Source organism: Eutrigla gurnardus (genome assembly GCF_963514095.1).
Source record: "Eutrigla gurnardus genome assembly, chromosome: 21".
NCBI lineage: Eukaryota > Metazoa > Chordata > Actinopteri > Perciformes > Triglidae > Eutrigla > Eutrigla gurnardus.
In genome coordinates, this window is record NC_139932.1 from 17,473,329 (window position 1) to 17,484,920 (window position 11,592).

The 11,592-nt window shown below is 45.0% G+C and overlaps 1 protein-coding gene across 3 annotated transcripts; it reads right to left on the reverse strand.

Moving 5' to 3' along the window:
- Positions 1 to 4,383: 4,383 nt before the first annotated feature.
- On the reverse strand, positions 4,384 to 10,952 carry msrb3 (methionine sulfoxide reductase B3). Of its 3 annotated transcripts, none has more exons than XM_084038340.1 (7): positions 10,781 to 10,952; positions 7,145 to 7,305; positions 5,397 to 5,505; positions 5,208 to 5,285; positions 5,106 to 5,134; positions 4,928 to 5,025; positions 4,384 to 4,855 (listed from the first exon to the last, which is right to left on the reverse strand). In XM_084038340.1, exons 2-7 carry the CDS (start codon positions 7,218 to 7,220, stop codon positions 4,691 to 4,693), a joined length of 555 nt encoding a protein of 184 aa, XP_083894466.1. In that variant the 5' UTR covers positions 7,221 to 7,305; positions 10,781 to 10,952; the 3' UTR covers positions 4,384 to 4,690. The 3 variants fall into 3 exon arrangements, with proteins under 3 accessions (XP_083894466.1, XP_083894464.1, XP_083894465.1); XM_084038338.1 differs by lacking the exon at positions 7,145 to 7,305 and adding an exon at positions 8,120 to 8,235; XM_084038339.1 differs by lacking the exon at positions 10,781 to 10,952 and adding an exon at positions 8,120 to 8,229.
- Positions 10,953 to 11,592: the final 640 nt, after the last annotated feature.

Below are 11,592 nucleotides of genomic sequence, written 5' to 3' on the forward strand. Positions count from 1 at the left end.
TCCAGCGGGGTCCTCCAAGGTGCCTCAGCGTGTTACACGAGAACCCCGACACCCGTGACCCGGGTCCATCCGATAGCCGTCGCTTTAATGCTGGCAGACAGAGGCCTCGTCCTCTCGTACACCACCGAGGACGTCAGCCGAGGACACGGGGGGGGACAAGCGGAGGTCTGGTTCCCCAGGATCCTGATGCTCCTGCACCCCCCAGACCAGACCGGCTCTGTGGGGACCCCCGTTCCTCCAGGATCATACTGTGTGGTCCGGCCCAGCGAGGTGGATGCTGTAACTCCCAGACCTGGAGCAGATATCTGATATCAGTGTGTGTGTGTGTGTGTACTCGTTATCATTATCAAGCTCCTTGTGAGGGACTTCAAAGAGTTCTCTGAGGAGGTCTGGGTGACCCGGTCCACGCCGTCTCTAATTAGACGACATCACTCGGTGGTTCGAGTCCCTTCCATGTTATTCTAATGTGGCCTCGTGTAACCGGGCTGCTGTCTGTCTGGTGGAGCTGACCCGTTAACCTTTGACCCTGAAGCGCTCCATGCTCTGACCTCCGCCGGCGGTCCTCCTTCGGGGGCCGGCGGCACCATGGAACAGCGGCGTGTTTACTTCCTGTGTGGAGATCCAGAGGAAGCTGATAGCAAGAAAAAAAGGAAAGAAAGTCAGAAAAAAGAAAACACAGCGTGACCTTTAAAGCGGCGCGGTTGACTCCGGCGGATTTGTGGAGGAATTCCAGCCGCCACACCCGCAGAGGTCAAAGGTCACATTGCAACACAGACGTCTCCCTGAAGGGCTCTTTGTCGGCTCCCTGAACACATCGCCGCTCCGAGGTGTGTTTTCACAGAGTTCTCCTCATGTTTAGATCATAACTCACCAGGTTTTATGGGTTTTTTATGGTGAGACACGACGGCCTCCAGTTCCCATGATGCCGAGGGGCTGGCATGAGGAAAACGCTGATTATTGATCCGTTAAAAAACAAAACATCTGAGCAGGACTTTGTTCCTCCGGAGTCTGCAGGGAGACGGCTCCATCTGCTGGTCTCAAGACCTCAGACCGGCTCAGACGAGTCCTCCAACACTGGCATCGTATGCACTACAAGTTGTCTCTGTTCCATTTTCTTTGAGTTTATATTCCTGAATTTTAAAGTAAAAGCACACCAAGTTTACTTGTAACTCTGTAAATAAAAACATTGTGCATAATGAACTGGAACATTTCCACTTTAATGGACTAGTTTACCTGCATCAGGACAGATCCTCAGGCCGGTCCGGGTGTTTTCTTTCAGACTATACATTTGGTTTTTGATGCATCACAAATACCTTTCTAATGGAAGGGAAGAAAGGAGGTGGAGGTAGATGGATGGATCCGACAAACACAGGACTTTCATCCAGGAGACCGCTGTTCTTGTCCTGTGTGTGAAACCGAAAGCCAATTTTAAATAGCTTAGTCGTTCACATGAACAGAAACAGGAACACAAAGTTCAAACCTGGGCTCATCATCATCATCTTGTTTCTACCACCCATTGGACGGTTACTTGGTGAAAGGTCGCGGGGCGGGTAGACGGACTTTAAAGACAGCCGACGGGGGAATGGGAGGAATGTGCCAGCAGAGTCAACAAGGTCGTTATCCCTCCGACTCGTTATCAATACGAGTTGGAGGGAGAGCAGCCGGCGTCGTCAAAGACACGTTATCTTCTTCTCAGTGGCGGGAGGAAAGAGAGGAGGGGAGGGGTGGTTGCCATAGCAACACAAGGAAGGAATAAAAATAGCAGCAGTAGTATCGAGGTAATAAACTACATTTCCCACAGAAACAAACTGCATTGTGAATTATGTTTAGAGGAAAATGCATTTTTGTCGTGGATCACGTTTTGCTCTCGATGTGTTGCAGGTCTGGGTCTGGAAGTCCAGACAGGTCCAAAACCACAGGTCTACCACCAGGATGCTGCTGTTGGTGTCCCGCACTTTTGTTTGCATCCCTGTTTCGTTTTGTTTAAATTTCGTAGTCGTTAGTCAAACCAAAATTTTTTACTAAACCTAACAAAACTTTGTGTTTTCTTCGTTAAAATGGAGGTTGCACTTTAGCTGTATGCTAACTTTTTTTTACAGGAGACGGAGTTTGTTAGCGGTAATATCGAACCGAGTAGCAAATTTAATCTATGAGGCACACTACAAACACAATCTCAAGGTGCTTCACTACACAACTTGTTTAAACACAACAGTTTACGCAAAAAGAACTACGTGATTTTAAGGGTTGAAATCTGATAAATGAATAAATACAATTCTAAACAAAACATGAGTTTGCAGGTAGATTTGTTTATCATCTGCATAAGTGTAAAATTGATGTTGTGGCTCCTCGGTTTTTTTCAGATCAAAAAGTGCAGTGGCCCCAAGATTGACCCCTTGGGGGACACCGGAGGTAACACAGCTGATGCTGGAGGAGGAATTGCTGTCATTGTTCCCATCTTCCTGTGTGGTAGTAATGGAAGAAATCGGGGGGCAGGATCAGGTCCACTAATGCACAACACCTCTCCCTTTGAGTTATGACACCTTCCTCAGTTTCCCACAGTCCCCCGTGAACCCAGAACCCCCGGCGGTCTGAGGACTTTTGCCGCTATCCTGCCATTTTCTATAAATAACTCACGGGTGGCCTCGTATCTCCCCCCTGAAGGTCTGGCTCGTGGCCTTGATCTAGTCTCGAGCCTCCAGATGCGAGTCTGGAGGAGGATTTGAGGACAGACATCCCTCCCCCCCCCAATAGTCCTGGTCAGTGTCAGGAGTCCTCACGAAGACCAACTCGTCATTCAGCCCCAGACGCCCAGAAGTCAACAGAAGGTGCAGAGGAGCCCCCCAGGTTCATAATTGATCCCAGAGCTGCTTCTTCTACTAAGTACCCCCCCACCCCTAAATGCCCCCCCCCCATTTCCACCCCTCCAAGCCTCTTAATTAATCAAGAGTAACACGAGGAGGCAATGTATTCCAAACATCCTCAGCTTTTGCAATAACTTGCCTCTCACTTCTTCTTCCCTAAATCTGTTTCCACTCTGCCCCCCCCCATCACCAATTGTCATCATTGCTACCATTCCCTCTGACGGACAAACCGCCCCCCCAAATTGCATCTATGGCTATCCGGCCCCCATCCAACAGCAATGGTATGTTCCCATGTGGAACTTGTAAGATGGAAACACGACTGCAGGAATCCATCATTGCTGCACTCTTACTGTGAAAAGATCATTTCCTGCTACCGATGGCCTCTTGGTGTTTGTGTGACCTCAGGACGGCGAGGCCACGCCCCCCCCCCTACAGTCTAAACACACCTAACTTGTAAATATTCCTTCCCTGCATCCAGAAACATAAACGGCCTTAGTGCTTCAGGGCTTAGCGGCGCAGGGTTTCCCACACTCGAGGCGGCGATGATGTCACACCCGGCCATGCCACCCACAGAGTCCGGCCCTGCAGCCTCCCGGTGTTTAGAGAAGCGCCGCATGACCTGAAAGCTTCTTAGTCTCCTGGTCTCTAAACATCCACCGGCGGGTCGCCTTCAAGGTGCAACGAAGTTAAAAAAAAAAGAAAGAAAGTAGTTTAAAACATCAACAGAATGTGACGAGGTTAAACTGACATGAGCATCCTGTCCTGTAATACCAACTAGAGCCTCTAAGGGCGATAGTAAGTCACTGCAGTTTGGATTAAAATTTCAAATACAGCAAGTAATTACAAAATATAGTATGTGCCACAAAAATGAAAACAATTATGAAAATGAAAATAATTATACTATGGTACGCCATTCAAACATTAATATGGTAATTCCTGCTGCTTGTGTTCGTCAGATGCACCCTTCGCTCCTCCACACTCCAAATATGGTCACTATGGTCACCATGACGACGTCCACTTCTTTTAGACGGTCTATGTGAGCAGGCCTTTTCCAAACCGGCCTCGTTTCTTCCAGACCTCTGGCGACAAAAAAATCTGAAATATCTTTAAAAAAAATTAAATAATAAAAGCGTCATTAGTAGACATTTTAACAATAAACCCCTTTACAGTGAAAAATTATATAAAATAAATAAAATACAACATAGTCATGTTTCTAGATATTTTATTCATCCAGTCACTGTTTTATTGTTGTGAACACAAACGCAAAGAACTAAAAAGAGCAAATACAGGAAGTGACCTTGTGCAATAAGAGTCCGTCTGTCAGCGACTTCATCAGATCAACCTCAGTGTTTTAAATAGCACTTCAAAAATATACTCTAATAAAATATCTGTAGTTAGAATATGAAAAGCTAAATTAAAAAATGCATAATATATATATTTTAATTTATATTATATATATATATATATATATATATATATATATATATATATATATATATATATATATATATATATATATATATATATATATATATATATGTGTGACTGACTACTACACAGCACTCCATCCGTGTTTAAATCAGACCAAATGCATCGACGCAGGAACTTAAAGGGAAGTAGAGAAGAAGTAGTTCCCTTTAAGGCGATCAGCTGATACAGTGCGACCAGCGTTTTCCCTCATGATGGATTACAGGTCTCAGTATTCTGGTCTCTCATTGGCTGGAGCTCCTTCCTGCCTTCCTTTCACAATAAAACTACCTGCTTTTCACCAACTGTCCAAAACACACAACCAACACTAGTTCATGGATTTGAACCGTCCGTCGAGTCTTTCAGAGCTCCGTCTTCCCGCCGCCCACCGAGCTGCTGGCCGCCGTGGCGCCCTCGGTCGCGGCGGCCTCCTTGGGCTGGAAAGCCAGCGAGGCAGAGTTGATGCAGTAGCGTTTCCCCGTGGGTCTCGGCCCATCGTCAAACAGGTGTCCCAGGTGAGCGCCACACTGAAACGGGAGAATCATCATCACTTTAAATGTTTCAGCCTCCTCGTCCAATGAAAGAGTCCGGTATCTTACCTGGCTGCAGGTGGTCTCCACGCGGTGCATCCCGTAGGAGAAGTCGTCCGACACCGTGACGGAGTCGGACTTCACCAGGTCGTAGAAAGACGGCCAACCTTGAACACACCACCCAATCCTGTTAGCTCTGGATGCTAAACCCAACCTGATTGGTCCACACAACAGGAGTTCCACTTACCGGATCCGGAGTCAAATTTAGTTTTGGAGCTGTGAGTGGAAACAAAGGCGGGAATTAGAGAAGGTGATCTTTAATGTAGGAGGAGCTTCAACATGGGCCTACCTGAAGAGCTCCGCCCCACAGACCACGCAGGTGTAGCTGCCCTCGTCCTTCTGATGCGTTAAGCCTCCGGCGAAGGCGCTGCGGGGAAACGGACGTCAGTACCTTTACATAGACATCGTCTCACTTCAGTTCTCGGTATACTCGTTATCATTATCAAAGGAAACGCAACAAAACGGTACTAAGCGGTACCTCTCTGTCCCCCTCTCCTGGGTGACGTGGTACTGCAGGGGCGTGAGGCGTTTCTTCAGCTCCTCCTGAGAGAAGCTCAGCGGCCACGTCTTCTTGGTCCGACATGCTCCTGAAGAAGAGGACAAGCATCGTAACCACACAGATACTCTTCTACTCACTCAACCAGTCAGATACAAAATACAAAGACCAGCAAAATATCATTTAAAGCCGTCGTTTCCCGAGGTGACGTCCAGCTGTTCAGGATAAAAACTAGATTTAAGTGTGAGTTAAAAACACAACCAGTGCATGCAAGCTGCAGGAAGCAAAGCGTGAATCTCTGTTAGCGCTGGAGGTCCGGCTGAGCAGAGCTGCAGACCGACTCAAAGGGAACAGGAAGTCGTGTTCGTGAGCGTCGGGAGGGAAGCGCTGATGGAAACCAAGCAGCTTCAAAGAGCAGATTTTCACATTTTTGTGTCTGAGGTTGTATTCAGACGTGTAATTAACTACTTTCTTCCGATTAATGGAGACATATTTATACACATGTTGCATTAGGACATTGGTTCATATTTTTTTCTGCTTTTACGTTAATATTTAATCACATTTGTCACTTGGACATTAAAACATGGGGGTAAACATGCAGAAGTTACCCTTTAATGGTTTATAAAATGTATTGTTCCTTCTGTTTGGCATAAACATAATTATGGAAGACTTAAAATGCCTAAACAAATTCAAACAAAGTAATTAAAATGTAATTACAATGTTTGTATTTTGTTTCCTGAAAAGCTTCACAAACTTTCAGAAACTTCTTACTGTGAGAAGAAAAAAAAAATCACAAACAGAACTAAATGTACAGTCATGGTCGCCCTCTGCTGGACAACAGTGGGATGTTTTTATTTGAGTCTATTACACATGTTGTGTTGTGATTATTTGGCTTCTGCTTCGACCCGTGTTTACTGCTGTAATACTGCACACTGTGAAATAAATAAAGGATAACGTCCTAAAAACACACACGAGGTCAAAGTGCAACATGTGTAGAAATATCTGACCCTGGATCAGATCTGAAGAACTACAAAAGGAGCTCTCAAGCATCGCTGCAACGGATTTGATCCGGCAATCCCCCAGAGGAGGAGGAGGATGAGGAGGAGGAGGGTGAGGAGGAGGAGAAGGGTGAGGAGGAGGGTGAGGAGGAGGAGAAGGGTGAGGAGGAGGAGGGTGAAGAGGAGGAGGATGGGGGTGAGGAGGAGGAGAAGGGTGAGGAGGAGGACGGTGAGGAGGAGGAGAAGGGTGAGGAGGAGGAGGGTGAAGAGGAGGAGGATGGGGGTGAGGAGGAGGAGAAGGGTGAGGAGGAGGACGGTGAGGAGGAGGATGAGGAGAAGGGTGAGGAGGAGGAGGGTGACGGTGAGGAGGAAAAGGAGGATGAGAAGGAGGAGCGTGAGGAGGAGGGTGAGGATGAGGAGGAAAAGGAGGATGAGCGGATCAAAGCAGTGAAAGCAATGTAAAGATGATGAGGAGGAGGAGGAGGGTGACGGTGAGGAGGAAAAGGAGGAGGAGCGTGAGGAGGAGGGTGAGGAGGAGGAGGAGGAGGAGGAGGAGGAGGACCGGATCAAAGCAGTGACAGCAGTATAAAGATAAAGAGGAGGAGGAGAAGGAGGAGGACCGGATCAAAGCAGTGACAGCAGTATAAGCGGCTGTGATGTGGACAGTAGGCATGCGGACACACCAGCCGGCGTTAGGGGGATCAGACACACGGCACCCAGCAGTCAGTGGACCTGAGGGGAGGCTGCAGGGCCGCAGAGCCACCGGCTGGCTCTTGGTTATTAGATGCAGCAGGTTGAAGCCCGACATGATGGCTGCTGGAGAGAGGCTCCACCCACAGGGACAAGCCACGCCTTCGTGGGCGGAGGAGGAGGAGCTACAACCGACGGCTAGGCTGGATGAAGGGGAGCAGACAGGGAGAAACAACACGGGTCAACATACGGGACAGCATGAAGAAAGAAAAGACGTGGATTTAACACGTGCTGGATCGGGATCTGTTTGGAGGACGTTGGTTAACAGGACACCAGAATACATAAAGAAGAATTCACAACATCAATAACATCATCACAGATTTGTTTCCCACCGGTTTCTTTTATTTGAAAACATCAACTTGTGCAAAATAACTTGTGAAAATTAAACATGTGAGGTCAACTGAAGCAGGAAAAAATAACTATTGTGGCGATTTATTCCTGTGTTTATGACGAAAGATCAGGTGCAGAAAACCTTTTACTTCCTGTTTTAATAAAATTTCTGAATGTTTTAACCTGGAAATTGTATTTTTAGAATGAAGGATCTTCATTTCAACTTTTTATTATTATTATCCAATATTATCCTGGAAAAAAACTTTTTTTGGCCGGTGATTTAAGTCATAAACACAGGAAAGAAAATAAATAAATAAATAAATGGATGAATTCTGCCTCTCTGGACTTCCATACAGGTCTAGAAAACCATAAAGGATTTAGTTAATCATCATATCTTAAAAAATAACACGTTATTTGGGGGTCGACCGAAACTGATCATTAATAATCTAAGAGACCGATATTTGTTGTCATGTCAACGTAGCCAGAGAGAGATTATCATATTATTATCGTTTGTTTATATATTTGTATTTAATTATCTTTATTATTCTGGAGAGGGAGAGAGAGAGGGAGAGAGAGAGCTGCAACAGTCTAACTAATGCTAACGCTAATGCTAACAGATTACTCTACCTAGAAGAGCAGCCGGCAGTGCAGGGTGACAGACTGAGCTGCTGCCTTGCCCAAAGGCACGATGCAAGGCCACGAAAAGTCCACGTCTGAGGACGGCCATGAGACACACAGTCACACTGAAGAGAGAGAGACAGAGAGAGAGACAGGAAGAGAGAGAGACAGGAAGAGGCAAAGCGTCCGAGTTAAAAATGTTTCCTGACCGTCTAAATGATAATCAGATGTTTCGGTTGGATGAATTTGATCGTGGTGAATTTCCATTAAGCGGATAATCGTAACCGTCTCGCTTGAGAAATAATAAAATAGAACCTGAATTAACAATACAGGAAACCAAAATACATTTTTATGTATTTATCCTTTACGCAGAGAGGCCTTATTATTTATGGTCATCTTATGTAAGATTATTTTATTGTTTTTCACAAAATGAAAAAGGAGTTTAGAATTATTTTGACTTTTTAGTTTTACTGTGAATGTTTTTACTGGACTTTTATTTATTTTTATTGAATCGTTTTTAATGTATTGTTTTTACTCATATTTTGTTGTTGTACAGCACTTTGATGGAAAGCGCTTTTTCTTCCTGGAAAACAACATTTCCATTAACTTTATTGTTTTAATCTATTAAATAAATGAATGTGTATTTGAGTCTGATGATCGGCGGATGAAGGTTGGGCTATATTTAATATCTCTGGATCAATTCTTTGTGGCAACATGAGAGAATATTCACATCAGAGAGGAAACGCTGCCAGATAAACGGCTGGACGACGACCTTATATGGCAGCGTTTTCATCTCCCGCTCTAAAAGGCCCGTCGCTATGGCGATCAGCTGACGATCCCGTATTAAAATAACAATAAAAGCATACCAAAAGTGAGTCAAAGCATGAAGCCCAGGTGGAGATGTGTCATCACATACAACATACATTTCAAGCACTTATTCTAAATCCAAGCACTTTTCAAACCTTGAAAACACCACAATAAGTGTTTTCAAGGATTTCCAGGCCCTTACCAACCCTGACTAGCTCTGCGTACCTATTTACATCAACAATAAGCATTTTAAAGCTACGTCTCAGGTGTTAAAGCTGTCTAAATATGTCGTCATCGTGAACTTTATACCTATGAATAGAAACTCATTTCATACCTCACAATACATTTGCAAAGCCCTTTTCAATTATTTAAAACCTGCACATGGACCGTTCTGTTAGTGTTCCCCACCCTCCTCTTCACTTCGTACAGCTGTGACTCCACATCGCACACCAGCTACGATATATATTATAAACGATAAATCCCTCCGGAAGTAAGCTGTGGCTACGTTTGACTTACTGGTCTACAAAGACCCGGGTCCACAAAGACCCGGGTCCACAGGGCTTCAGTGTCTCTGCTGCAGAATGAGGTCAGCCACACAACTCGCCCCAACAATGAGAAATATTCTGGTCCGGCAGCTAAACGGCTAAAGCCCCGAGGGGGGGCAAACACTTTGTTTATTGGATTCCTGACATTCGCCGTGTTTACGTGGACGTGAATAACCCGTTTATATGTTAGCACAAGTAGACGTTAAACATCCTGTTTACGTAGAAAAACATGGATGTGCTAGCAGCCCGGAATACACTGTTGCATGATGACATCACCCATCGGTTTGTTGACTACGGGTTTTAAGCCTCGAGTTCAGCTTTTTATTTGTCGCCAACTTGGTATTTTTGCAACCGGTGAAAGGAAGTGACCATATTTGGACATAACTGTGGAGGATATTTTGGAGGTCTGGAAGACGCATTAGACCAGTTTGGAAAGGGCCACTAACGTAGACTGTAGAAGAAGAACACATCGTCATGGTGACGTCACCCGTCGTTCTGAGCCTCGAGTTCAGCATTTTTGTGACCATATTTGGACTGTGGAGGAGCGACGGGTGGATCTGATAAACACAACAGCAGACGGCCCCCCAGCCCGAGCAGCACCGTTACTGGATCTGGATCCATGTGGATTCTGGTATTGAACCTGCTAACAAAGTTAGCTTCTTTAATTCAAGTTCAACTTTACACCAAGAGAGAAGTAGGACCATTTTCTCATAGACTTCTATACAACCAGAGAGGAGTCGCCCCCTGGTGGCCAGCAGAGAGAAGTAGGACCATTTTCTCATAGACTTCTATACAACCAGAGAGGAGTCGCCCCCTGGTGGCCAGCAGAGAGAAGTAGGACCATTTTCTCATAGACTTCTATACAACCAGAGAGGAGTCGCCCCCTGCTGGCCAGCAGAGAGAATGATAGGTTATGAAGCTAACTTTGTTAACCAGAATCCATATGGAACCAGACGCCCCCTCCGCAATTCCAAACATGGTCACTTCCTTCACCGGTTGCAAAAATGCCGAAATCAAGGCTTCAAAACCGTAGTCAACAAACCGCTGGGTGACGTCACGATGACTACGACCATTTCACCCTGTCTCCCGGTCTAGACTAGTCCCTGGTGACACGTCAAAGTTATAGTACGTTGTACAAAACAAAACACTTCACTAAGTGTTCAGTCTGCGTTCCCTGACAGGTTGCCAGTTACGTCCGAAACCCGCTCCTCCGCTCGAACATTCGCTCCGGGTTCATCATGCTAGCTGACACCGCCACCGCTCGCCTGCGTTAAGTTAGTACACGGAACACAACACGAACAAATAACGCGTAACTTACCTGAGAGAAGCAGCAGAAACAGGAAGCTGACGGTGACGCGCGGTGTCGCCAGCGTTAATCACGTAAAAGAAACGGACGGAACCGGGACGGGCGAGCTAAGCTAACGAGCTAACCGTCCGCTTGACCAACAGGCTCGTATGTTAGTGCGCGCGTGGACGGGTAGAATAACAGAGCGAGAGCAGCCTGCACATCTCCAAATATGGTCACGTCTCCAGCAACGTCATGGCGTGATGTAACGTTCACGGGATTATAAAAAAAACAGTCAACAAAGTTAGTTACAAAAAAACCCGTCTTCTTCAGTATAAGTGACAAAACAGCAGTGTAGTTGCTATGGAAACAACATAATACGACAGTGTGTACGGATTACGGTGATTTAATGTGGTCTTTATAGTTTTCATATATGATTATATCTGGAAGTCTTTTAAATGAAGTGTTATATAATATATATAATAAGTAAATGACTTATGATCTATTGTTGGAAAGTATACATTTCTGAGTAAGTCACAGAAACATGTAAAGGTCATCATCCTGAGAAAACTCTCTAAATAATGACTCACTATCTCAAAATAAGTATTTTAATGACAAACCTTCTCAGAATTACGAGTAATTATCTCAAAACAATCACTAACCATCTCCAAATATGGGCATGATACCTTAAAAATGAATAATTATGAGAACATTTCTCTAAATAATGACTTAGTATCTCAAAATTTGAATTTTTCTCAAACTGACTTAAAATAAGGAGAAACTTTTGCAAAAATAATGAGTTTGTTTCTCAAATAATTATTTAAAAAATCTTTTCTCATAATGAC